General features: G+C 49.2%; 8 protein-coding genes across 8 annotated transcripts; 7 read left to right on the forward strand and 1 right to left on the reverse strand.

The window, feature by feature from the left end:
* Positions 1-265: 265 nt before the first annotated feature.
* BKA67DRAFT_596224 (FAD dependent oxidoreductase) lies at positions 266-1,920 on the forward strand (the record flags this gene model as incomplete). The annotated part of the gene is made up of 5 exons (XM_046105274.1): positions 266-518; positions 572-914; positions 963-1,012; positions 1,171-1,649; positions 1,705-1,920. 5 exons carry the CDS (start codon positions 266-268, stop codon positions 1,918-1,920), a joined length of 1,341 nt encoding a protein of 446 aa, XP_045950995.1.
* BKA67DRAFT_136760 (uncharacterized protein) lies at positions 1,917-2,748 on the reverse strand. The gene is made up of 2 exons (XM_046095040.1): positions 2,649-2,748; positions 1,917-2,453 (listed from the first exon to the last, which is right to left on the reverse strand). The coding sequence occupies exon 2, from the start codon at positions 2,364-2,366 to the stop codon at positions 2,019-2,021; it is 348 nt and encodes a 115-aa protein (XP_045950996.1). The 5' UTR covers positions 2,367-2,453; positions 2,649-2,748; the 3' UTR covers positions 1,917-2,018.
* Positions 2,749-3,960: 1,212 nt separating this feature from the next.
* BKA67DRAFT_528588 (Alpha/Beta hydrolase protein) lies at positions 3,961-5,064 on the forward strand (the record flags this gene model as incomplete). The annotated part of the gene is made up of 2 exons (XM_046098958.1): positions 3,961-4,058; positions 4,128-5,064. 2 exons carry the CDS (start codon positions 3,961-3,963, stop codon positions 5,062-5,064), a joined length of 1,035 nt encoding a protein of 344 aa, XP_045950997.1.
* A 2,986-nt stretch (positions 5,065-8,050) lies between these two features.
* Positions 8,051-16,579, forward strand: BKA67DRAFT_587913 (uncharacterized protein). Its single transcript, XM_046104355.1, has 4 exons — positions 8,051-8,251; positions 8,342-11,561; positions 11,610-15,249; positions 15,303-16,579. The coding sequence occupies exons 2-4, from the start codon at positions 8,346-8,348 to the stop codon at positions 16,415-16,417; spliced, it is 7,971 nt and encodes a 2,656-aa protein (XP_045950998.1). The 5' UTR covers positions 8,051-8,251; positions 8,342-8,345; the 3' UTR covers positions 16,418-16,579.
* Positions 16,580-16,908: 329 nt separating this feature from the next.
* BKA67DRAFT_587915 (major facilitator superfamily domain-containing protein) lies at positions 16,909-18,881 on the forward strand. Its single transcript, XM_046104356.1, has 8 exons — positions 16,909-17,329; positions 17,412-17,438; positions 17,495-17,538; positions 17,593-17,725; positions 17,775-18,029; positions 18,078-18,553; positions 18,607-18,799; positions 18,860-18,881. Exons 1-8 carry the CDS (start codon positions 17,136-17,138, stop codon positions 18,873-18,875), a joined length of 1,338 nt encoding a protein of 445 aa, XP_045950999.1. The 5' UTR covers positions 16,909-17,135; the 3' UTR covers positions 18,876-18,881.
* Positions 18,882-19,727: 846 nt separating this feature from the next.
* On the forward strand, positions 19,728-21,627 carry BKA67DRAFT_640032 (uncharacterized protein). Its single transcript, XM_046105750.1, has 5 exons — positions 19,728-19,863; positions 19,926-20,013; positions 20,065-20,223; positions 20,271-20,574; positions 20,637-21,627. Exons 1-5 carry the CDS (start codon positions 19,809-19,811, stop codon positions 21,549-21,551), a joined length of 1,521 nt encoding a protein of 506 aa, XP_045951000.1. The 5' UTR covers positions 19,728-19,808; the 3' UTR covers positions 21,552-21,627.
* An 821-nt stretch (positions 21,628-22,448) lies between these two features.
* BKA67DRAFT_665312 (uncharacterized protein) lies at positions 22,449-23,174 on the forward strand (the record flags this gene model as incomplete). Its single annotated transcript, XM_046108534.1, has 2 exons — positions 22,449-22,868; positions 22,926-23,174. 2 exons carry the CDS (start codon positions 22,449-22,451, stop codon positions 23,172-23,174), a joined length of 669 nt encoding a protein of 222 aa, XP_045951001.1.
* Positions 23,175-26,202: 3,028 nt separating this feature from the next.
* On the forward strand, positions 26,203-27,382 carry BKA67DRAFT_587928 (NmrA-like family protein). The gene has a single exon (XM_046104357.1). The coding sequence runs from the start codon at positions 26,287-26,289 to the stop codon at positions 27,199-27,201; it is 915 nt and encodes a 304-aa protein (XP_045951002.1). The 5' UTR covers positions 26,203-26,286; the 3' UTR covers positions 27,202-27,382.
* The last annotated feature ends 163 nt before the right edge of the window (positions 27,383-27,545 follow it).

Here is a 27,545-nt window from a genome sequence, read left to right on the forward strand (position 1 = left end):
CAATACATATGCATGGTCCATCGTGTGCCCGAATGATGCATTATAACCTCACGTTATCTTCCCGCCGAAGCCGAAGCCGCTGCCAACCCGTGGCCGGACCGAACCACCAAACACTGGTGTGGCACGGAGAACTGTGCCTTTGTCTCAATACTGCTATAAAAACCAGCAAATGCTACTTTGGTGAAATGAAACGAAACTTTAAATGCTCTTGGCCAGATCATTTTATATCACAGTGCAATCAACAGCGCTTTCACAACTATCAACGATGGGCTCTGAAGTACCAGGTCCTTTCCCAGTGGCAAACGCTACAGCATCGTATTGGCGGAGCGAGCCTCATACCTTGGATGAGCATCGAAGCACTCCAGAACTGCCTGATAGGTCCGACATTGTCGTTATTGGTGCCGGCTTTACCGGAGCAACGGCAGCGTATTACCTACTCGAGGACAACGGCAATCCCCGCCCCAGCGTCACTCTGCTGGAAGCAAGAGAAGCATGTTCGGGGGCCACTGGTAGGAATGGCGAGTAACAAAGCGCTTCGCAGCTCTTGTATCGCTGTTAATATCGTTCTTAGGCGGGCATCTGCGACCGGATATATTTCTACAGGTTCTAGATCATATCCAGCTTTATGGCACCGATGTCGCGAATGAGGTTGCTCAGTTTGAAGTCGCCAATGCTAAGGCGATAAAGGATCTTATACACCAGGAGCATATCGAATGCGAGTTGCGCGAGTGCACAACCGCTGACGTCTTTCTTGACGACCAAGTGGCCGATCGGCTGAAGCAACAATATGATGAGCTGCTGGCTGTTTGTCCGACCATGAAAGATGTCACCTATCACGGTTTGGCCGAGGCAAATGAGTTGACGTCTGTCAAAGGTGCAAAAGCTGCCTTCACGTTCTCTGGCGCAACTGTCTGGTGAGTTGAACGACTATCGTATGCGCATATGTGAATAACTCTATGCAGGCCGTACAAACTTGTGCTGGGTCTTCTCGAAAAGGCTTTACGAAATGGTCGTAAGTAACCTTTGGATTCATTTTTTATCCTTTCCAGCATGTTGCCAGACCCGGTATTGCCTATCAGAGGCAATCAATCCGTTCTTGCCTCCTCACAATAATCCGAATAACCCTTTGGCGCATCCTGAAGGATTAGACGCTGATCATGAATGCTGTAGTGAATTTGCAAACCCGTACACCCGTTGTGAATGTATCAGAAACAGCTGATCACGATGGATATTGGAGTGTCTCAACACCACGTGGCAACATTAAAGCGAGACAGGTTGTTTTTGCCACCAACGCCTACACCGGCGGCATCTTACCTCAATACAGCGACAGCATCATACCCGTCCGCGGTCTGATGGGTAGAATAGTACCGGCACAAGGAGCGAGTTCCATTAAGCCGCTGCTGCACTCCTCTGCTACGAGGTACTCAGGGTACGGATACGATTATCATGGCGTTCAGCCCGACGGAAGTCTGATTGTCGGCGGAGCATTTGTTCCCTATTCCAACCACCCCTTACGATATAATACTGCGGATGATTCGACTCTGTACGAGGGTAGCGAGGAGCTTTTCGACGGATGGCTGCAGAGAAGCTTCGACGGTTGGGAAACCACTGCAACCAGAGTGGAAGAGACCTGGACAGGTGTTATGGGGGTAGGTTGCCTATTTTCCACACGGGCGCTCCGAGGAAGACTGACCGAGGCCTTAGTATACCTCAGACCAACTCCCACATATCGGCAAAGTCCCGGGAAAGACCGGGCAGTTTGTCTGTGCTGGGTTCAATGGCCACGGGATGCCAAATGTGTTCCTTTGTGCTAAAAGTATCGTGCAGATGGTACAAACGGGGTGTTCGTTTTCTGAAACAGGAGTGCCGACTTGTTACGAAACGAGCTTTACGAGGTTGCAGAAGAAGCGGCAACAGTAATGGTTATGCTTTTCGTTCTCGGTATAACGAAGATGCGAGTCGAACTCAGCTCGGCCATTTGCCCTTGCGAGCATACAATTGTCAAATTACATCCGTATTCACCCTTGAATGGGTTTGTCAACCCCATTGCCCCCCCCCCCCCCCCCGCTCTCTCTGAACCGATTCCTGTCCGCATCGGGCTGAATGTTCCGAATGAGTCCCACGTGGTCGCAACCATAACCTTGAGGTTTTCCATTACCAGCACAGGAGTCGCTGTCGCTTAGACTAGTGCCGCGCGATTTCGATCTTTGAATACGAGAAATCTCGACACACGATAATCTCGTAACATGGCAACACGCCGTAACGAGACTGACTGAATGTGAGCGGTCCAATTGGGGCAGAGCCCAAAATAGAACACAAGTTACTGGGAGTATTGTCGAAAGTCGGAACGTGTAACTGAGTATCATAGGGGCTGTTACTTGTAGTTATTGCTAAAAGACGATGACGAATTGCGTTTAGACGGCGGCTGCCCTACCCACCTGCGTAGGTTGGCCCTTGCGACCCATGCTCAAGCGCGTGACCGAACCACCTCGTGTTGCTTGCAATGTCCAATGAAGTCCGGCGAGGTTCCTTGCCGCGCTCAGAATCCGTACTCACATACAATACATCAGGTTCTTACTCTTATTGAGACCTGTAAAATATACTCCCAGTGTCGGCGGCTCTCCCCAGAAGCGCGGGTCGCGCCAAACACGAGTTACCCACAAATCAAGAATGGACGCTGTCCTCTCCGCTCCGGACCACTTGGTACGAGCGGCGTTGATCGCGCTATGCAGCGACGAAACACAATTGAGCAAAGCAAAGGACTACCTTAGCAAGATGGGTCATAGTGCACCGGGCCTGTCGGCGTTCTCACCAACAACAACGGGCTGAAGCGCAAGGCGGAGGACGAAGTTAGAATATGCGTCCAGTGTCAGGAGCCGTACTACGAAGGAGATAACGACAAGCATCCGTGCAAATATCATGATGGTATGTGAAATCATGTGAAAGTCCCTGTCAAGAAATTTCTGACGCCCCGTAGGTGAACTCGTGCAAGATTATGACTCTTCAGTGTGGGACGACTGGGACGAATGCCATGGCGAACAGGACTGTGAAGAGAACCGAGAGGAGTGTCCTGATGGATTCTTGTGGTCGTGTTGTGACAAGAGCGGAACGCACCCGGGGTGCACGCGAGGGCCACACAGAGCAGTCGGCGCAACTCGGGGCAGATATCCAGCAAAAGGCCTTTACGAGACCTGCAATTCTTCAGATCAATGGTCAGACAGTGGCGATGACGACGAAGAAGACGAGGATGGTGAAGAATAAGAACAACTATCCGTTTCAGCTCGACGGAGCAAGATCGCTTTCTGCGCACCTGTTCCGCCATCACGTAATCGCGAAGAAATAGGGTACCTCGTGAGAATATGGAAAAGCTTTTTGTTAGTATTGGTTAGTCGTTTCTAAATCGCTGGGTTGAAGTTCCAAACGCGGCGGACAGGGGCGGCGGCGCCGCTTAAAACCACAATACGAGCTCAGCTGACAGGCTAAGCGCCCCAGCCAATCAGAGTGCCGCTGCGCACGTATAACCCACGGGCAACTTTTCTGTTTTCCCTCCATACACACGCGATATGGCCCAGGAGGCTTTTTGAGACACGAGAAGCTCACCAATACGCATGCACGAATGCAAACAAGCTGCAGGCCCGTTGAAGCGAATATGGATAGACCCACCTCGGGACTCCACGATCTATCATCTTCCGCGCCTTGGAAACGGGGGTCCTACACAACATTCGGAATAACGTCACTTTTATAACTTCGTGATTGACGAAATTCTCAGAATAGCATCTCGCTTTCAAGTATGACCGATATGACCTGCCGCCTCTTATCAGTCCGGACATCGCTCCTCACGTACGATGCCGCGATGGCTTTTAAAAGTCATGACAGGTCCGCCATCGGCGACAAGATGCCGGGCGCAATGTATCAACACAATGGCATTACAAGCGGAAGCTCATGATTTGAATATTCGTCATGATCACAATCGGAGAACTCTACCAGCCGACCTGGCCGGCGGCTAGCTGTCCGACCTTTATCAAGAAGTACGAAATCCGTACACATCTACCCGTTCGGTGAGTTATCTTAGCTGATTGAAGCTACTCACAACCTAAGAAGGAAGGCAACTCACGCATGACCTGTAGTGTATTCCTGCCACAATCATACGACATAAACTCAGGAGCAGTCTTGCCCGTACTATTCACGATACATGGCGGCGGGTTTTCAATGGGAGATGCAACAGACGATGATCGCTGGAATCGGCTAGTAGCCGACACTCAAGGAATTATGGTCATAGGGTTGAACCATTCCAAGGCCCCCTTTGCGCCGTTTCCTACAGCCATATATGATATTGAAGCAGTCATCCTCGCCGTGGTGAGTGATATGACATTGCCCATTGACCGCCAGCGAACTGCGATCGGCGGTTCCTTCACCGGCGCGACACTTGCCTTCGCCGTAGTGCAGCTCCAGAGCATCCGACAGCAGGTCAGGTTCCAAGGTGTGTTCAGCAGTTGTGGGCTGCTGGAACTCGGCATCTCCGCGTCTGTCAAAGCTGGGACACGTCCCTACAAGCCGACCCTCAGTACCGCCCGCGCCGCAATGACCGACAATCTGACACACGCGCTCCCATCGATCCAGTGGAGTTACACACCGACGGGCACAGATATGACGGATCCATTATATGCTCCGTTTTATGCGCCAGCCAGTGCTCTGCCGCCTCACGTCTATCTGGTAGCGGCTGAGCTTGATGTCCTGTCGCACGACGCCTGGCGCATGGCATGCAGGTTAGCCGGCCGACGAGTGCCTGGCATGGAGGAGTGCGTCGGTAGGCCTACCGTAGGGGCCAAGTGTAAGCTGGAATTGGCTGACGACAAGTTCTCTTTCGAGAACAGCACGACACGACCGAACGGCACAGAGAGCAGCATCAAGTGGCTGCTCGTGCCAGACACGTTACACGGGTTCGACCTCAGGACGCCGGATGCTCTAATAGGCGACGAGGCGACCAGTGAAGACGCCAACGACAAGGCTAGGCAGGTGGTAGCTTCACTCGGGCAATGGCTGAGAGAAACGGTTTGGGCTTAATGGACGGAGCTGAAGTAAGCCGGAAGAAGGGTCGCGCCCACGCAATGCGCCACATTACTATGTTGTGCCGAGGTGGTGGCATGTCGAATGGAGTTGTGGCGTTTTCAGGGTACATTCAGAGCATCAGGAGGACATCTTACCCTCTTAACCTGCAGGTTCAGAGTTTCAAAGAGGCGGCAAAGCCGCCGTCGACGCAGACCGGACGCAGTAGAACAGTATGCCTCGCGCTGGCCGCACCGCACCGTCTCGATGCCGATTGGGGGTGTTAGGATTTCATGTGAAACAAAGGATTTTGCGAGTAGCTCGATGTACATAGCTGTGTGGATGGTTTTCGGTGGTGAATTGGTTCTCATCTGTCAAGCCCACGTGGTATGTAGCTTGGCAGTGTATAATAGCAACGTAAATGGATCTAGACTCGGCTTGTGGCAGAGATGTCGCCATCAGTCATAAGACGGGGTCCTGTTCGAGTCTTCATTATTTGGGAACCTGTTATCTGAGCTGCATCCTACAGCCCCGCACTGCGACCATACAGCTCAGGAACCTTGACCATTGGTGGGCACCACTGTGCTAGCTGAACGTGATAACGGCTGGTATACCAGGATTGATCGCCGGCTGAATTACTGAATGCAATGTAGTGGATGCTGCAGTCCCCGGGGCTAATAGGTGTAACATTCACGAACTATGAAATCACCAAGTTTTGTGACCAAGGCAAGCGACTTGCGATTTCGAGTTACGACGTCACCCAAATTGAATGCGCATACGACTTGAAGCCAGATTCGAAACCAAACTTCATTCTAGGTGACAGTTAGCCATCAGATCATATAATGTATGAGATCATCAAATGTAATCATGTTGAATATGGATAGGCCCCATTTTCACTCAGTACTCGTCTCGGTTAGACTAACCTTAGTTGCATTGGTGCTAGCTTCCGCAATATTGGCGGTCTTCATGGCCAAGAACATCACATATCCGTGCAGACAAACTGGTCAAAAGGAACGCCGCGAATGTACAACGCGGATCTATACCTAAACTACACCATTTGCGGGAAACAACCAGTTCCCAACTATCTGTAAATAGCGCTCTTAGCGTGGGTGAAACACATGGTGCCTGGGATAGTCTATGTATGGTTGATTACCACCATACCAATGATATTGGACCTATGGCGGCCTTTGATCGTGAAGGCAAAATGCTGCAACGCGTCGATCTTTTGAAAGACCTTTTGAGTCGTGATGCTTTCTATTTGGCGGAACAAAGTTTCGCTTACTCTGAGGATGCCACGCAGTTAAGTGATCAGCAGTCACGGCCGTGCAGCTAAGGCATTCGGTGACAGAATTCAGCACCCACTGTGAACTGTAACAACCACTGGGCTACCTCTCCTATCTAGCGCTTAGTACTCTTGGTCTACGTCCCGAAAAAAAAAAAAACGTATTATCTTGGATGCATAGCTGCAGGTGGTTGAATGAAACACACATGGACAGGCTGGTATGTAGTCCTGCATGCATGCATGCCACAAGATCCTGCAAGGAAAGTTTACGCATTCCATAACGGATGGGAATTGATATCAGACCAAGGTTACTTAGCAATTACTGTCGAAACATCAGATGACCTGCAACAAAGTGCAATCGTGAAAGTTTGACGATGCACCACATGAAAACACTTGATCTTTTGCACAAATGACGTCGACGGAGTTGGACATGACGGAGGGGAAGAATGCAAGAATTCAAGATCGATGTCAAGAAGAACTGGATAAGCTGTTTGCGTAAAAGCCTACGCTTGGCGGTCGCAGTGCGGGTACGCAGGATTCAGACGGAGGTAGCAGGGGCAGAATCCTTCAGGATGGATCATCGTCAATTCACAACTTCGCTGATACCAGCCCGAAAGAGCTGGAGGGCGCCATCAAATATGCACCGTCGCAGTCATGGTGACCGAGCCGGTCAATTAAATGCAATTCTGGGCAAGCTCATTGGATGTGCAGAGTCGAGGAGAGAAGACGTGGTATCGCGGAAGAGAACTACAGTACTGAAGATATATCGACGAGATAAGCACTGGTTGTCGTAGTAAACAAAGTTGGGGTATTCCGCGTTTTGTTGTGGGGAGCGTACATTACTTACTGCTGCCGATCTGCTGGAATGGTCAAGTTAAGCAAGTTAGGTAAGTGGTAGGAAACATTTTGGTGGAATGTTTTGGTCTGGGGGGTTCTGGCTACGGGATCCGCACGTAGTTTAGTAGTCACGATTAGTTAGGCCATGGAGAGAGTCCCCATCGCACTGCCGCATCCGCTAGCCCCGGCTTGGTTTAGAGCATTCTATGTTTAGGACCCCAACTCAACGGCCCTTTCGGGAGCCGAGCTGGCTGTACTCCGTAATGGCCTCAGCCTCGATTTTCTTTTTTGGGGGAAGCTCAGCTATGTACGGCAGGCAAAGTTCTGAAATCAATCCAAAGGGCGAAGGCTTCAGTCTTCATGATCCACTGCGAGAACCTCCACCCAACACCGCAACCTGCTTCGGGTTGGCGCCATCTTTCCTGTCGTATGGGCGTTGTTGAGCATGTCCGTACTCATGCCTTTCAGCTACAAGTGTACTGTGACGGTGTACTGTGACCGTGTGCTGTTGGGTGTGCGACGGGGCAGCCGAGTATGATAATTGGGTCGGAACCTCTCGGAGTGCTTACTACACACCACCAGTCTGCGTCCTCATGCAGACCTCTGAGGTGCCTGATGAGTACTATGGAACCCTCCCAAGCCTGGAGCCCCGCCTCTTCCCGTCGTACTAAAAACCACTCGCCTGCTGAGTAGTTCTCACTTGGTGTTGGACGGGGTACCCCCAGGGACGAATCCGCATTCCGTCAGCCTGCAGAGCCGTGCCACACCCAATAAGACCCTGAGCTAACATCGAGTTGGTGTGATGTCAATGGGGATAGTAGGCTGATCCTGCAGACATACATGAGCATCACGCATCAATCTTAGCGCAGGTCAAATGTCAGCTCAGCCTAAAGTTATGATCTTGTCCGCTTACATCTTCGACCATGTTCGGTTCTTGTACTCTTCTTCCAAAATTTCCTGCTTATCAACTAGAACCACGCTTTAAAGCATCACCAATTGTTATACTCTGATGGTTCACGAAAACATCTCGTACTAGAGCCTAGTACACATACTTCACATCAGGATTAAGGACCATTCAAGGTTGAGGTAAGTTGCGACAGCCTCGCGCTCGTGCTGGCACCCGCCCGAAAGTCTGCTGGCCTATCTCTCCCGGGAAGTGCTCTAACACCACGTCAGTACAATGTCGTCGACTTTTCTATCCTTACCACCTATCGACACCACCTTGAGGCTGTTTGACCAAGATGCTGCTCTTCAAACTTCGAGGAGGATACCGCTGCCGCCCATTGATACTGATATGCGGCCCCCAAGCCAAGACATACCAGACGAAGTTATAGCTTCGGCAGCCGAGGCAGTCGCCGAGGCGCTCGGCGTCTCCCTCAACGATATTCCCGAGGCTTATGTTGCGGCGCTCAGACCTGTGGACGGGGTACGGCGGTCGAGTTCCGTCTATCTCCCCCCGACCGAGCGAACATGGACGTCGCCTCTCGCACAAGGATCCGTGGAGAAACGGTTGAGCATGGCAGTGGCGGAAACACTTGGTCTCGACAGTAATCAGGTGCATCGGGACGATTCTTTTGTTGATCTTGGAGGGGATAAACGTGCTGCGATAGCGCTCAGAGCGAAGTGCATGAAAGCGGGGCTATCAGTCCAGACCAGAGATATCCTCAACTCAAAGACTATCGCCGAGCTGGAGACACATGTAACTCCGTTCAGTCCTTCACCGCTTACCGGGAGGACGACGGACTTGCTGCCAGCCAGTCTTGTGAGCCCGCTGCGACTCAGTTCACCCCTGGCTCCGGTCGCCGCTTCGAGACAAGCCCTGGTTCAACCGCGCCGCTCTATATCGAGCCCCGAAGCTCCGGCACCAATCGTGCCGAAAGTACACCTGAAGCCAAAGGCATCCAGGAGGTATCACAACCAAGTCGAGCAAGTCCTCTCACTCAATGGAGATGTCGCGAAGGCTTCCGTGCTCAAACCGAAGGCGGGACTTTTTGAGGGTCAAACCACAGCCTTCTTGACCCTATCAAGTTGCGTGATCGAGAGACCTCACAACGACGAAATCAAGCTCCTCAACGCCTACTATACCATTCCGCTGCCTTCAATCAGAGAGGCGGTTGAGGCCAAGGTACCGCCGACGGTCGTTCCAAAAGTATGGGTAGTGCTTGAACAGATGCCAATGGACGACAACGGAAGAATCCACCGGCGCAAACTCCAGACCTGGATTCAGAACGCAAATGAAGATCTTTACCAAAAGATCATGTCTATCGATTCACGCGATTCTATCGCCAACCCAACTAGTGACAACGAGAAACGATTACAGAAGGCCGTTGGAAAGGTGCTGAATATGGAATCAAACAGCGTCAACATGAATCAGTCGTTCCAAAGTCTGGGAGGCGACGACACGTCAGCGATGCAGGTGGTGGTCCGATGCAAGTCACAAGGGCTGTCGTTTAAAGTTGAAGACGTCCTCCAGGCTATGTCACTCAGCCACCTTGCTACCATGGCCACACCGAGTGAAGTCCTCGCCGGAAGGGCGAATGAAGAGAATTCCGAAGGATTCGATCTCACTCCCATGCAGCGACTGTACTTCCATACGCCCATCGGCCAAAGAGCGCCCCAAAAAGTGGATAGGAAAGGGCGGCATCGCTTTAATCAAAGCATTTTGCTCCGATTCAAGAAGTCTGTGGCCGTTGAGGATGTACGTGCAGCTATCGAAGCTGTTGTAGGACACCACTCCATGCTTCGAACACGCTTTCGCATAAAGCAAGGATCGTGGTCTCAGTATACCCTTGCAGAGATTCCCGCATCGTATCACTTTGGACATCACACTGTGGGGACCAATACCGAAGTTGGCACGGTTATCGAGCAGGCACAAGCTAGCATTGATATAGAAAACGGACCAGCATTTGCCGCGCATCACTTCCATACTCATGACGGCCATCAAATGCTATATCTTGTTGCTCATCATCTCGTTACAGATTTAAAGTCTTGGCGAATCATCGTCGACGATCTGGAGGAACTTCTCATGAATGGTATCTTGGTTTCAGGGCGCTGTATCTCATTTCCGGAGTGGAATAATCACCAACGGCAACGACTGGAAAGTTTAGAGTCGGCGACGAAGCTGCCATTCAAAGTCAGTTCTGCAGATATGGATTACTGGGGAGTCAACACTGCTTCAAACAAGTATGGAAATACCACGAGTCTTGGCTTCACCTTAGCACCCGACGTCACTGCAGCACTGGAAGTCAGCAATCGCGCACTTCGAACCGACTCATCTGACGTGTTCATGGCCGCGTTGCTTCTTTCATTCTCGCAGACATTCCGAGACCGCCAGAGCCCTACGATTTGGAATCAAGAGCATGATCGAGCCGTCCTAGATACAGAGATCGACCTGTCAGAAACTGTGGGATGGTTCACATCCTTGTGTCCATTAGCCTTGACCATCATGCCTTCTGATGATGTGTTAAACCTTCTCTGCCGGGTGAAAGATGCGAGACGTTCCGTGGTAGAACGAGGCGTACCATTCTTCGCATCGAACATGCTGAATGCAGAAACTGCAGAGTCCTTTGCATCATCGTTGTGTCCGATGGAGATCATGTTCACGTTTGCTGGTTCCATGCAGAGTCTAGAGAACCAAGAAAACCTGTTGGAACAGCTGCCTGTGCCTGGAAGATCGTTGACTTCTAGTACGTCAGATATTGGAGCGGACGTTGGCAGAATCTCTCTGTTTGAAGTCTCTGCTGCTATAGATCAGGGTCATGCTAAATTCAAGTTTCTCTACAACCGGGACTCTCGGCATCAAGATCTCATCCAGACATGGGTGCGCAATTATGAGACGCTACTACGGGACGTCATTCATCGTCTACAATACCAGAGTCCCGAACTTTCAATGGCTGATATCCCCTTGGTGGACATGACATACGATGGTTTGGCGAAGCTCAACCGAGAAGTCCTACCTAACCTCGGCATCGAGATATCCAACATCGAAAATGTCTACCCTGTTACAGCAAATCAGCAGAGTCTTTTGATAAACGAGCCTCTCAATCCTGGAAGCTCGCGCTCTCAGACTGTATATGAGCTCAACACCTTCGGAAGGTTAGTTGACATCGGTCGTCTTTGCGCAGCGTGGCAGCAGGTCGTCCAAAAGCATCCTGCTTTGCGGACCGTGTTCTTGGAGAGCGTTTCTCGATTGGGGCTCTTCGATCAGATAGTCCTCCGAAGACATTCTCCCAACATGCTTTTCATTGAGAATGACCACCCCGATACCGCGCTATACTCTATGGAGAAGCTTACACCAATCAACCTCATGAAGGGGACCCCTTGGCATAGGCTAGTGGTTTGTCAGGCTCCAGGAAAGACGCTTCTGTCTCTTGAAGTCAGCCAAGCGTTATGTGATGTAAGTTGACTTTTGTTCGTTGGTTGTCTCTTACTAAGTGCAATACAGGCTGCAAGCATCACCATTCTGTTTAATGAGCTTGAGGAGGTATATTTCAACCATGCATTGCCTAGTACGGCAGATGTCCACTACTCAGACTACCTGCGCTGCTTGAAGACAACACCAGTCAGCACTGAATTTTGGCGTGAATTGCTCCAGGGTGTTCAACCATGTCACTTCCCTAGCTTGGTGTCCAGTTCCTTGGACACAAGAGACTACGAGCATACCTTTGTCGATCTGACTGTCTCTTATGAGCAGCTCGAACTCTTTGCCCAGAAATACAAGTTGGACGTGTCTGCCGTTCTGCGAGTAGCCTGGGCTCTAGTTTTGCGAGCATATGTAGGCTCCGAGTCTGCATGTTTTGGTTACCAAACTTCAGGGCGTGATATTCCGGTGGATGGACTTGAAGATGCCGTTGGTTGTTTTTCCACCGAGATGATATGCCGACTTGACGTCCACTCCTCGCAATTCCTTGCGCAACTACTTCTAGACTCGGAAGAAATTCACCAGGAAGCCCTCCATCACCAACACGTGTCTGTCGATAGCATCCACCATGCGCTACAAACGAAGGGCCACCGTCTGTTCAATACCTGCCTGTCATTCGGCTATGAAAGTATCTCTCGAGACCCCCCTGCTGGTGCCAAATTTCGCCACCTGAGAAACATGCAAGCTTCTGAACATGACATTAATGTTGACGTCGCTTTCAAGAACGGCAGTGTGGTGATTGATCTGGGCCACCGAATCCTTACATCTGATCAGGCCACGCATGTCGGACAAGCATTTGGTAGAGCAATATCAGCGCTCATGGAGGTTACTGGAGGACAAGTCAAAGAAATCGACCTCTTCAGCGACCACGATCACCAGCAAATCCTGGCGTGGAACAGTCAACCGAAGATTGTCACGCCAAAGGAGCATGTACACGAGCTGGTTGCTAAACATGCCATTGAACATCCTGACATTCAGGCCGTCTGTGCCTGGGACGGTAACTTCAGTTATGCGGAACTTGACAAAGTTTCTATGATCTTGGCTGGCGCCTTAAGCCAAGCTGGGGTCAAGCATCAAACGCCAGTTCCGATCATTATGGAAAAAACCCGTTGGGCCGTGCCGGCAATGCTGGCAGTCCTAAACATCGGTGCTTGTATCGTACCAGTTGATGCTTCATTGCCCTCCATATTTACGTGGGTCATCAAGAGTGTCGGAGCAAAGGTTGCAATAGCATCTGAAAGCGTAAGGCAACATCTCAAGGATGTGAGTTGCGATATCATCTTCGTCGACGATGAGACTATCGAATCGCTTCCTGACGAGCCAGCACTGGTCTCCTCGACCAAGACGGACAACGATGACGTCGCTTGTATCCTGTTCAATTCGGATGTTGTTAAGACTCGCAGGGGCATTACATACAGTCATTGTGCTTTGGCAACTGCCTGCTTGGGCCAAGGGCCGGCTCTGAGAATCAACCCATCCAGTCGAGTAATGCATTACTCGTCATACAGTAGCGATATTGCTTTGGCAGAAATCTTCACCACCCTGATCAATGGAGCATGCATCTGCATTGGCCAGTCTTCAGAAACGGTCAGCTTCAGTGCTACGGCCCAAAAGATGAATGTTAACTGGACATATCTTACACCAACTTTATCTCGCAGGCTCTCGCCAGAGAGCATGCCTGACATGGCCATTGTGTGCTTCCGAACCCATCAGCTTGATGAAGATGTTTATGCCCAGTGGGCTGGGAAGGCCCGAGTAATCCTTGCATATGGCTCTGCCGAGGCCTGTGTATTGGGTTTATCAGCTTCTGAAGTCAAGGATGCCTACGCGGTTAGAGGCATCGGTAGTCCTTATTGCGGAAATTTCTGGGTTGTGAATCCCTCCGACAGCAACAAACTAATGCCTATTGGCGCTGTTGGTGAACTAGTCATCTCTTCCCCGACGATTGCAATCGGCCACAACTTAGACAATGGTCCTATCAGGCTGACCGCCAAGAGCAAGGGTGCTGCAGTTGGCGGTGCTGCACGGCTGCTTAAGACGGGCCATTATGTGCGATATGTTGAGCATGGCCAGCTGGAACTGGTTTCGACGCAATCTGAGAAGGTCAAAATTGGTGGTGACATTGTTCAGACCAATGAAATTGAACGCAAATTGCGGAGGTGCCTTGGTCGCAACATTGATGTTGCTGTTACGAAGATTGCCTTCAACTACACTGACAGTGACTCGGCTCCGATCATAGCAGCATTCATCGAGCTCGACGACGAATTGTTCCGCGGAGAAGACTTGTCAAGATTGAGCCCACAGACAAAGGAAAGGCTCTACCTCGCCAAGCAAATGGCAGGCTTGTCGTTGCGGAGCGCGCTCCCCGACACATTTGTTCCTGTACGCCAGCTTCCATTGACGCCTTCGTTTGAAGTGAGCCACCGCGACCTCCAGAAGATGATCAGGGGTCTTTCAAAAACACAGCTTCTGGGATTAGCTCAAGTACCCAACCCTCAAGAGGTACAAGCCGCTGGGATTGAGCCTCTTCCATTAACACAGACCGAAGAGCGCATGCGGACCCTCTGGCAAGATGTCCTCGGACTTTATTCTTCCTCGATCAGAGCCAACGACGGATTCATGAGCCTAGGGGGCGATATCAATTTGGCTCATGACCTGGTTGTTGCCTGCCGAGAGCAAAAGGTTTCAATCTCAATCTTAGATGTCGTCCGAGATATGTCCCTTGCCGAACTGTGTCGGGGCATCACGATGCCGGATACTCCAGTCTACCACGCCCAGCAGAGCAGATACATGCAACCTAGTCCATCGAACGCTTTTGTTGACGACGCTATCGTGCCACAGATTGGCGACCGTGACAGCATCGAGGATATCGCTGAAGCTTCTGCAACCCAGACCATGTTCCTGGAGGGCATGCTCAAAAACCCTCCTGGCAATGTCAATTACTTCCTCATCAATGTGAGCGGACCTCTCGACTGGGGTAAGCTCGAGAATGCTTGCTATCTTCTCACAATGGCGCACCCCATTTTGAGAACTGCATTCGTTTCGCACAACCGACAGCTATTTCAAACAGTGATTAGGACTTACCATCCTGAGTTTCAGCGTTACCAATCAAATAGCTGGCGTCTTGGCGGCCTGGCCACGAAGGTTGTGAAGAGAGACCAAATGATGCCCGTCGACTTTCGGCAACCGGCAACCAAGTTTTGGTACCTAGATGCGTATAAACAATCAGTTCTCATCATGAGGCTTTCCCGCGCACAATACAATGACCTCACTTTACCCATACTCATCTCAGATCTATCCCGGTTCTACGAGCAGGCCGATCCACCCACCCCAAGACCGGGATTCTGCGACGTCGTTCGGGCCACCCAGGGCTATTCTCAGATCGATGCCATCGACTACTGGAAAACATTACTCGATGGTTGTTCCATGACCGAAGTAGTGGCCAAGAACGGTCCCGAAATACCAACGTCTAAGCTCGACTCCAAGACTGTGTACCAGGTGATCCCTACCGGATCTTTGAACAATTTGGGCATACCCTTCGAGACCATCCTGAAGGGCGCCTGGTCTATCGTCCTCTCTAACCTTTCTGATTCAGAAGACGTAGTGTTCGGCGAGTCAAGGACAGGGTCTTTCCCAGGCTTGACTGACGCTGTCGGTCCTAATGGTGAGCTCTCGGATGGCATTCGTTCTTGCATGTTGAGACTAACATTTTAACAGGTAACATCATCCCAGTGCGCACACAGATTCCTATGGTTCCAACATCGCCGCTTGAATTTCTTAGAAGTGTACAGAATCAGCACATCGCGAGCACGAGCATCGATCATGAGAATATGCAGTGGTCTGATATTGTGAAGAAATGCACGAAATGGCCAGCGTGGAAGAGGTTCTCCACAGTGGTCCAACATCAGAATCAGGGCGAGCGTGACGCAATGATAAATTTTACCATTGGTAATGCGGCCTGCAAGTTGAACTGCATCGAGTCCAACCACCAAAACACGGATGTTTTTGTCAGGTCCATGACTTCGGGCTCTTCGCACGTCAACATCTCACTCACCTTTTCTGAGAAGAAGATACATCCTTTCTTCGCGCAGGAAGTTCTTTCGATGCTTTGTTCAACTATTTCGCTACTCACTTCGGCCTTCATCATGGAGCCCATCTCTCTCAAAGGTCTTCACGACAACTCGACCACTCCACGGATCCCACTACCCGCAGTGAAGCGCGAGGTCCAGTTTGCAACGCCAGTGGTATCCGTTTCACCAGATAATGCAAGCGCCATCCATGCCGTCATTTCAGCTGGCTGGGATGGTATACTTGGTGCACTAGGGATGGCCGAAGATATGCGCTCCATTCCCTTCTATGAGTTCACATCATCATTGGTACCTGCAGCAGAACTTGCTCGTTACTACACTGATAGCATGCCCCGACTAAATCTTCCTGGTCTGGTGCATGCGACATTCTCTCTCGAGGACATACTTGAGAATCCCACCATGATGAAACAATACGAGATGATTATTTCAAGGCAACAGGGTCCTCAACTGAGGAGAAGTCAAAGCTTTGTACACACTGTGAAGCGGCGTCTCACAGTGACAGGAGGACGTATCTCGCCCAGCCCCACCCAATCACCGAGGAGGATCAGGGGAAGTAGCGAGGGTAGCTCCATGGAAACAATGACCAATGGTAGCAGCCAGAGCGACGAAGAGCATTATGACGAAGTTCCACCTTTGATGTCGACGCCCCAACGGAAGGCAACTGGGGCGAAGGCTTTTGAGATGAAGAAAAAGAGGTCCTCCATGTTACTTGGAAAGATGAAATTGAGCTCGGCTGCAGCTTAAGGGTAAACCGCAGGAATGGCTCCACAAGTCGCTTACTTGATTTTTTTAATGATTCTGTTTATATAAAATGCCGAGCTATTGACGATCTCATGGCTATATTGTATTATAGAAGATACCCCAGATATGTAATCGTATGTTGCTCAAGTTACTCCTTTAAGCTTTCCCCGTGCAATCTCTGGTTTCGGGACCAAGTTTGGAAAGAATACTCGCATTTTCCACGCGGCTAGCGACCCCGATTGCCGGCTGCTGTCTTGTCGTATCGTTCGAGTCGTTCTTGGCTGACGATTGTTACATCTAACCATATCTACACGTTCTTGTGCCCTCGACACGCGGCCAGGAACCTCCCACCGACTACTGAGGGTGTTCGTGAGTCATGAGAGACCAGGATACGGCCCACTAGCTATTGATGTATGGTCCAAGATCCGGGCTATCTCCGCATTCCCCCACATTCTGCTCCCCTCTCCCCTCTCGCTTCCCTCTTCCCCGGACGCGAACGATTGTCGCCTTCCCCACTACACGGGGATGGCTCTAGGGCAGACGAATGACGACGGTAAACATGGTCCAGATACATATACGGCATTATTTATTTCGCACAACCCAATTCGAATCATTTGCTTTCTGACCTCAACGGATTTGATTAGATATCAAGAATTCTTCAAGTTTGAGTGACACGACCTAGAGGACTCCTCGTTTAACTTTTACCCTATCGACACGGAAAATGAGCTACCAAGATGGAGGGGACCATGACAAGGCGACGGTACATGGCGTCGAGCACAAGAACGGCGGAGGTAATGATATCACCTCGAATTTGCAGAGGCAGTTTGCCAGCTCAACACCGGAGTATCATCAACATATGACCAAGAGGCTTCTAAGAAAGGTTGACCTCCATCTTTTACCGTTACTGATCCTGATGTAAGTCGCTCTGCCATCTACGACACGAAACCACAGTAACACTTCATCACTTAATACACAATGCTAACTTATGTGGCCCTAGGTATCTACTCAACTTTCTGGATCGAAAGTAAGCTCACCCAAAGATGAAGACAGCCTAACCAGTCAACGCTAAAATATCTTCAGTAATTTATCGCAGGCGAGACTTGGCACATTAGAAGCCGACCTTGGTATGTAGTTGTTCATTGGACACGTTACTATTGATGTATTTAACGATTCAAAAGGCATGACTGGAACCGATTTCAATCTGGCAACTAGTATTCTTTTTGTTGGTTATCTACTTATGCAGCTGCCGTCGAACCTTATCATCACCCGAGTTCGGCCTTCTTGGTACCTAGGAATTGCAATGACAATATGGTGAGCTGAAACAAGTGGACGCACACATGGCGATAACTTACAGCGATAGGGGAACCATATCAGCATCGCAGGCTGCGGCCCATTCCTTTGGAGGCCTCATTGCTTGCCGTTTCTTCCTGGGCTTCGCTGAAGCACCTTTTTTCCCCGGGGCCATCTTTCTCATGAGTTCTTGGTACACCCGAAAAGAGTTGACCCATCGGATAGCATGGTTCTACGCAGGATCTTCACTCGCGAATGCTTTTGGTGGTCTCCTTGGAGCTGCGGTACTTGGAAACCTGAGCGGCGCTCACGGAATCTCTGGATGGTGAGGACGAGCAGATGTTTGCGACGAACCCGACTAACATCTTACCAGGCGTTGGCTATTTATCATAGAAGGTGTCATTACGATTGGTGTAGCAATATGTGCAGCTTTTGTCCTGCCTGACTACCCCGCAACAACCAAGTGGTTGTCTGAGGAGGAAAAAGCGTATGCCCAGTGGAGGCTAATCGAAGATATTGGAGAAGCAGATAATGGTGGCGCATCATCCATCAGAGATGGAGTCAAGCTGGCTCTGAAGGACCCTAGATTGTATCTGTTTACCCTCCTCCAGCATACAAGTCTGCTTTCGCAATCGTTCCAGTACTTCTTTCCCACCATTGTCAAAACTTTGGGTTATGGAAATATCGAAACACTTCTCATCACCGCCCCCGTCTGGATTGGGACATTCCTGGTGTCGCTCGTGGTCACTCATACCTCGGGCAAGTACGAAGACAGAAGTATACACATCATCTGTCTAATGCTTATTTCCGTAATTGGCAATATAATTGTTGTCTCGTCACTCAATACCGGTAAGTAATTCAGAAGCAATTAGATACTCCGCCACTAACAATACTGTGAACAGGCGTCCGGTTCTTCGCGATGTTCTTAATGCCAATGGGTGCAGTTTCGGCCTATCAGATCATTATAGCGTGGGTATCGAACAGCTTTCCGCGCCCCCTCGTGAAGAGATCAGCTTGCATTTCAATCGCCAATATGATTGGAAACTGTTCAAACATCTATGGATCATACAGTAAGCCCCAACCCCAAAGATTGGAGTTAGGTCTTTACCGAACAACTAAAATAAGCTTGGTTCAGCTCACTAATGCGTTGTCCAGTGTATCCATCATCTGACGGGCCAAGATATCTGCCTGGTGGTACTGCAACAGCCGCAGTCGCCTTATTTGTGAGCCTGAACTATTATCAGAAATGAGCAGATTATTGATTAAATATTAAAGGTCGCTTTACTAGCTATGATTGTGCGCTTAGTATTACAAAGAGAGAATAAGAAACTCGCAGCCCGCGAAAGTCTTGACACCGAAGACAGAGAAGGAGGCGATGGTGGGATTGCGCTAGGGGATCAGGCTGCTGGGTTTCGATACGTTCTTTGAGCGTTCCAAGTGTACCAGGGAGAACGATAATAGTGTTCGTGAAGCCAAATTGCCTTCGCAGCGAAAGGCTTTTCGATGTTCTGACTTTATTCTCTGCGTCTTGTATCACACCAGCAAACACAATGTAAAGTTTTCTCGCAACCACGGTCAGCCAGAATTATTTTCTAGTCTAGACCAGTCTGAGAGCTTAACTGTCCTGCAGCTGTAACAAAATTCATATGCCGGTTCTCTGACATCTGTAGAAACAGGCAATACGATATGGATCTTACAATTGTTTTAACAAGATTAAGCGATATAAGATCCATATCGTATTGCTGCAAAGGACGAAGCCCTAGGCTCGAGGCGCAGCCACCGCAAGACCACATCTTTCTACGTCAATGATTAAGCATCCGACGGCCCGATAACGGGGACATTCTACGATTGTGTACTTGGAAGCAGGCTGACAAATTCAAAGATCTCGAGAGCCATCTCAGTGGTTCGTTGGGGACTCCAAGTTGCGCAACCAACGGTGTAGATGATGATAGCGCCACTTCTATCACGTGCTAGCGATGGTGAAATAGTGCTCCTGTATTGCGACTTCGCACAGCAGCGATTCCCCCCACCATAAGATGTGAACTAGCTCGGCGACAAGTTTAATCAATTAATTCAGAGTTTCAAATTACTTGTAGTTCATAAAATGGGCCACAAGTATAATGTCAGATCTGTTGCAATTGTGGGTGGGGGTGCGGCGGGTAAGTTCTTGGTTCGACTATACTGTTGTTATCTCTAGCTGGGAACTCACGAACCGCTACAGGTGCGGTGACGGCGGCTGCTTTCAAATCCGAAAACTACTTCGACAAGATTTCTGTCTTTGAACGAAGAGAGAAACCCGGTGGAACTTGGTAGCTCATTCACTTCCGTGTTTTTGTTGGCGGCAAATCTAATACCAGCAGGATCTACGATGCAGACCCTCAACCTCCGCTGGAGGTCCATCCAGGCGCACTTCCGACTGAGATCGATCCGCAATTATCACTGCCAGGACAGCTTCCGGCAGTTTTACCCCCTTCTCGTCAGGAACGCTACTCCAAGACACCAGTATATGACTCCCTCACGTAAGTCAACCATTTGTAGGGTAAACGACTGCGCTTACAATCCATAGAACAAACGTGCCTGACATTGCCATGAGCTTTTCAGACGAGAGATTCGCTTATGGGCCGTTCGCACCGCATTACGTCCCGCGCCAGTATGTTGAACGCTACTTCGCCACACACGATGCAGACAAATTTCTCGTTCTCAACACAACCGTGGAAGACGTTACTAGACTACCGTCCACATCAGATGAAGAGAGCGACCAATGGAAACTGACGCTTCGGAAATACGACCCTGCACGCCACGTGGACATCTGGTGGGAGGAGACTTTTGATGCTGTAATTCTAGCTAACGGGCATTACTCTGTACCTTATGTAGGCTGCACCGCCAAAGGTTATAACCCCCCACAGCGCTCAAGAACTAATCCATGCTTCAGGTACCACATGTAAAAGGGCTTGATGCTTATATCGAGAAGTTTCCCGGCCGCATAGTCCATTCGAAGTACTACCGGTCCCCTCTGGTCTACTCTGGCCGGAAGGTCTTGGTTATCGGCAATTCAGCTTCGGGCCATGATGTATCCCTCGAACTTATATCGGCCGCAGAACTCCCGGTCTATCAGTCACGACGTTCGAAGTCTCGATGGGACGGGAAGGACCCACCGCCGGGAATTGCCTGGAAGCCTATAATATCAGAGTATCGGCTTGACGGGCGTATCGTGTTTGAAGACGGTACACACTTGGACGATATCGACACGGTCATATATGCCACTGGTTACAGACCTTCGTTTCCGTTCTGGAACAGCAAGGCCAACGGACGGCCGTTGTGGGATTATAAAACAGAGAAACTGATTAACGGATACTGGCATACGTTCTTTCAAGATTTCAAGACGCTAGCAATAGTCGGTATACCGCGGGCTCTGAGCTTCAGAAGCTGGGAATACCAAGGGATTGCACTCGCACGACTTTTCTCCAATAGACAATCTGTCGACCTACCTGGAATAGAAGAACAAAAGAGATGGGAGCGAGAAAGAGAAGAGGAGGTAAAGAGGGAGGGGAGAAAATTCCATGGCATCAATTGGGAAACAGGTGAAACACATGAATGGCTTGGCGGGCTGTTCCATATCGCAGGTCTTGGTACGCTGAAAGGCGAAGGAAGGATTCCGCCAGTACTAAGCAAGGATCTAGTATGGGCCCTTGAGCATCTCAGGAAGTATCCTGAGCCTGAAAACAAGGATAAAGGTGGTGACGATAAGCACGGGGACGAAACGACTTCTGCAGACGGACAAACCGAAGATCATGGCGACTGGGTCCTCGTCCCCGAGCGACGTAAGGACCTACTCGCATTCATATAGCTACATCGTGAAGACCCAGTGTTTTCTTATTTACAAATATAGAAGCAGATTTGAATGGAGGCGCATATGTTTGCACGCTTGTGGGTGCGAGGGGATTCAAGCATATCTTTCCCTATATTTATTGCCGCCCATACTTTTTGAAGCGTTAATTTATGCACCAGCAAGAAGTATTCGGCTGTGAGACCGTAGAACTGAGTTGCTGGCGAAGCTGAGAAATCTGTCTCGGAGGTTGATTTTTGTCTCACTCTCAAGTACCTCGAACCTGATAGGTTGCCATATACTATTCCGGTTTCCTCGTCTTCAGATTCTTGAGTGTCTAATTCTTAGATAAGTGTTTGTCAATCTTGATCTAATCGGATTTACGGCCTACGTATGACTCTACAGTTGCTTGTATCTACCGAGTAGTGATCTCACATACTTCGCCAGGACTTAATTTGGGATTACACTCCAATGCTCTGCAAGGAACCGCCATTGATTGAGTGGTAGAAGACAACTGTCTGCTGCAAACGCTCCAGAACTCAGCATATGTGGGCTTCAAGTACATGCTATAAACGTAGCTGTGTTATAATATTGCCCGGTAAGGACGCTGCTGATGCAGCAGAGTCTGTCTATGCATAACCACGAATATTGAACCATGTCAGGAGTCAAACATGGCACTACGATTATAGATGCTACCCGATGGTTATATTTGTTTTACTGTGGGGAGAATCTTGCTGTAAGTCAGTTCTGGTCAACCCTGTCATCTTTGTGCTTATGACGACAATCGCCGTACGTTGCGGCGAAAAGTCTTTGTACGTACCTGACAAAGACTACCCTGGTAGACGCGAAGAGTATCCGAGATACGTAGTTCATTCTTGCAGAAACATATCCTGAGCTGTGCCTGATAAATGTTAACCAATGGATATCACAAGAGCTAGATCGCCAGTATTTGACATTGGCATTGAAGGCCAACTCCCAGACTACCGAGCAGCCCCTGCGCTTGGCCGCCGCCATGCGACAAAGCGACAAACTGCAGAGCCACCAAAGCTTTCGGTTACCAAATCCCAAGAAGTAAAGAAGGCCAAGTTCTCTTTCGGAAAGCCTTTAGAGAACGTCGATCGAGCGATTCAACAGGAGCCCTCTGCCGATTGGCTGGCTCTGACCGAGAAGAACTTGGAGCAGGATATCGAGACATCGAAGAAAGAACTTGAACTAATTAAATCAATACTGGAAGACATTGATCAGTGGTTACAGATAGAAAAACAGCCAGGCAGAAAAATTCGTGATCAGAAGATCCTCATGGGTGCATGTCGAGAGTATTCTGACTCGATGATACAAGTAAGTCGTGTACACATCTTCTGCTTTTTATGGTGGGCACTAATATTTTACGCCCAGGTGCGAAAAGAACGCCTCAGACAGACTAAGTTTTGGCTTAACAGTCGCGATATGGGACGTTCTGTTCCGGTCGAGGCGCCCGCTGAATGGCGTGCTGTAGACACGGAATGGAGACATTGGTTAGGCGAGCAAGCTGCTGCACGCTCGAGCCAATCGCCGATTGAAGATATAGACGATACTGCTTGGAGAATTCTGGGGCCTCTGCCTCATATTTTGGCAGCTTATACCTGGCTTGAGACCACTCAATAATGGCATCTAAGGCAGCTCAGGTAGCTTAGGGATTTGTATTAAAGCTATAGGATGCTACAATCGAATATTACGGACCAGAGAAAAACCGACACCCTCAATCATGTACGTTTTTGGTCATTTCATGGTAGACAAGACTATAATGCATCAATAACCGCCACCCCGCTTCACCCAGATTGGGCCACCCACGAGCTCATGCCTTTTTCTACCAGTGACAGCCATGAATCCGGTCGTCAAACTTTACTCGTGCACCGCCGTCATTGAGTGCCTAAATTGACAATACAACCCAGTTCTATCCGTGATAATTCAGAATCCCTTCTGGCACAGGAAAATCCGTTTGTGGCCCAATGTTTTTGTTCATCCTGCCGAACTGCCAGCCATTGACAAACAGCTGTACTCAATAATCCCCTGATGTGTTTTCATTGGCAAACGTGAAGGAAGATGGATATACCATTTATCTGAAAGTAATCCCAGGGAGAGCGAGGTAAAATGGAATGCTGTTCCAGCCTCGGTGGTACCTTGAAATGGAGACTTCGTCTTTAATGAGTCGCTGGGTGGTTCTGGCAGGTGGTAGCCTTGGCGTTCTCCAAACGTACCGCCCTCGTTCAACGGGCCTCGAGCTTGACCTCTGTAGTCTTCTCCGCCAAAATCACCTATAATTTTCCACACAAATAGAAATTCCCTTTTGTCAGCTATCAGAAGACTCCCATCTAGAACGCTACGCGGCGATTTCATAGATTTCATGCCAACAGACTGTTTGTTGTGATCCATGTTGTCTACAATGACTGTCAGAACGTAGTGTTTGTGCGGTACGAGTACCGGAAGCGGCAATTACTTTATCTGGTAGTTTTCATTGTCCTTGTGAGAGAAGAGCTTGCCGCCGTTTAACCAACCCGACCAAGCTTAGCCGCTACTGCCTTGTGTATAGAGAGCGAGATACGCAAAAGTGCGGTTAACACTGAAATGACCGCGATACAAAAGTATCCCGGTATTTTATCCATGATCTGAAGAATATAGCGAAATTGGCGAAGCTAGCGGTCTAAAAGTGTTATTGGTGCCCGCGTAATCGGCCATTGTCCATAAGGAATCATCGTAGTCAGACTGAATTTCGGGAAGCGAATCAACATATTCCCACGCCAGAGATTCAAGGTCCTGAATGACCACCTGAGGTTGGAAAGTAGTGATCTTTGCAGTGAGTGATGTATATGTGCTTTTGAACTTTGTGATTTTACCGTTGACCACCAATTTTTCGATTCCCTCTGGAGTGCCAATCGCCTCCCGAGTTGATGAAACATTGAAGTCGGCAATGACATTCAGTGTGTTTCCCTCGATCACTGTATATCTGACTAATTATGGGCCTCACACGAGAAGCTGTGGTGTCATGCCCTTGAACCCGAAGCCTATGACTTTGCTGAAAGAACCTAGCCGCCGGACTCGGATTGCGTGAATTATGGAGGACTTGACTTTTGATAGATGGCAAATTCGTGGTGTTCGCATGCCTCGGCGTACATGACTAAAGTTCTTCGGATCTCTATCTTGGAAAGTGAAAATGTCTGATGTAGAATAGAGCAGGTTAATATCCTCTAGATCCACGTTTGTAACTATTAGCTTAAAGCATCATCCATATAGACTCAATGAGCTATTGGAAATTGTTTAGAATGGCGGGATCGGAATTGATACACATCCCTAGGTTGTGGGTAACGTGAGCTTGTACTTTGTACATGGAGTAATGCTGAGGTTCGTGTGACAAAGGATATAGGAATCCGGGCCACTTGCATCCTTCAAATGAAGCGGAGTGAATGCAATTTCCACGCTACCAATATAGAGGATGAAATAGTTGTAGTTATAGCCGCTACGTTGTTCTTATGAAGGATCCTCGCGTACTCATACTCATGATTGAACGAGGCAGCACACTTACCAAAGCCAACTCCGCCCCAGTAATTAAAGGAACCTCATTGAAGAGAATAAGAATCGTGGTCGTATATATCAACTTCTCCAAGGCCAGTAGCAGGAGCGTTATGACCCAGTGGATCAGCATCATTGCTAGTATTAAGTAGGTTATCCGTCTGGGAACGGTTCGAGACTTACAAAAGGAACGCTTTAACATAGTTGTCGAAGACCAGTGGTTAAGATTCAAACCAATTTAAACGGTTGAGTGCTATGGGTATGTGCAGGCTACGTCGTAGAAATCCGTCGAAGTAGTTTCGGTAAGTTTTGATGACTGCTCAGTGATACTTTAAATCGTGATTGGAGGCGGTAGGTCAACCACAGCTAGGAAGTTGAGCACCCAACATCACTTCATCGATGCTTCACTCCCATTATGTGGACGGAGAACAATATATTTTAAGCAAAGACATCACTTGCGAATATGTTCATTCCATAAGACACCATTCCAGCGGCAAAATCTCTGGTCAGATAGATTGTTTAGCTCCTGGAATGTGAAGCTTGAGGCTTTGCACTTCACTGGGCATCGATCGAACTTGGGTTGAGGCAAAGTTATGATTGAAGACAGTTCAACTTTTGTAATAGTTCAACTTATGACGTTCGTGCTTACCGCCCAACGAGTCTTAACTAAATAGTATCAACTTGTTTCAAGGATGAAGACTTATTCATCCAATTTGATAGGAACAGTTTTTGTTATAATTGACGTTTGGTACAGGAGGTGCCGCATAAGAGGCAATTGTCCGGGCTGTTCACTAATCAGTACAGAAAACCCCACTTGAGCCATGCCGACCGCATCGGCGTTTGATTTGCAATCTTATGCACCCTCGACTTGGAAGGTCCGCGAACACGTATTGCAGCTATCCGACAAATACCGATGAAGTGGGATGAACAATCATGGCGTTTGAATTCGGTGGCTTACTGACCGTGTGCTCTCCTCTCCGCTTGCATTCACTACCAAGTATGGGGCTGAATAATCATGTAACTCCGATATATGCTAGAGTGAGCATGCGGTTCCCCTTTGGGATGAGGTAGAGGCGTGCGTAGCGTGCCACATTTTGTGGTATAAGAAGGGTTTATCGTGCAGAGACGTAGGTTCTTGGTAAACACGCACCGACTTCAGCATTGAAAATAACAGGCTAGCTTTAATAATCATCGCATATCATTTATCAACATGTCAGTTTTCAAAAACATTCTTCTCATTGGTGCAACAGGCTCCATAGGCAGTTACGTGCTGGAGGCGCTCAAGAACGAGCCCACATTCACCTTGACACTCTTACAACGGACCTCGTCTAAAGCAAAGTTGCCTGCATATATCCGAGTTATTAGCATCACAGACTCGTACCCTACGGAAGAGCTCATTGCAGCTTTTAAGGACCAAGATGTTGTGGTCAACTGCATGACGACCCTGTCGGTATCTGATCAGTTCCGCATGATCGATGCGGCCATTGCCGCCGGCGTCAAGCGTTACGTTCCCACCGAGTACGGTCTCAACAACCTGCGGCCAGATGCGCAAGCGCTGAACGTGGTCTTCCACGACAAGGGCAAAGTTCAGGAGCACCTTCGCACAAAGGCAGCAGAAAGCGCGATTGAGTGGATGAGTATATCTTGTGGCATGTGGCTTAAGTGGAGCATGGCGCACAGCTTTCTCGGAATGCACATACAGGAAAAGAAGTTTGTGTTCTGGGACGACGGTGAGGGGTTGTTTTCCTGTACGACAGAGGAGAACACGGCAGCTGGTTTAGTACAGGCGTTGAAGAAAGCAGAAGAGACGAAGAACACCAACATATATCTTAGCGATTTTGCTATATCCCAAAAGCACTTGCTGGAAGCTATCGAGAGAATACAGGGCGTCAAGTATGCTACCGAGACAGTGGATAGTCATCTTTTGATCGAACAAAAGCAAAAGGCCGTAAGGGACGGGGATGATTCTGCAAACTTTGACCTCATTGAGACTGGGTTCGTGACTGGCCGGTTCGGAGGTCATTTGGAGAAAGAGGGAGAGATACTAAATGAGAAGCTGGGCCTACCAAGAAAGACGCTGGACGAAGTTGTCAAAGCGGCCCTTGAGTCTCTCAGTATCATCTGATACGAGGTCAGCAGGACTGAGCACTAATGTCCGGCACAGTATCTTCGGGGAGCAGAAGACTTTGAGGCCCAATGTATCCCTCAGTGTATCACGTAGGTAGCCTCTGCGAATACCAACTATAAAAAAGTTGATGTATGCATGTTCTTATAGTCAAATATTCCGTAAAACAATCAGTTATCCAGTTGCTCTAAATATGTTTAGTTGTTTTCCGGAGATTGGGTTAATGTGATTTGGGCCTCCTACAAAATCGGCGACTTCGAATCACTCCTAGTATTACTGTAGGATACGGTTGGTTTCCAAAGTGCCCCGCTTTTCCGGCAATCGAGCCTTGGCGGCACCGCGCC

This window comes from Truncatella angustata (assembly GCF_020726525.1).
Source record: "Truncatella angustata strain MPI-SDFR-AT-0073 chromosome Unknown BKA67scaffold_14, whole genome shotgun sequence".
In the NCBI taxonomy this organism is placed as follows: domain Eukaryota; kingdom Fungi; phylum Ascomycota; class Sordariomycetes; order Amphisphaeriales; family Sporocadaceae; genus Truncatella; species Truncatella angustata.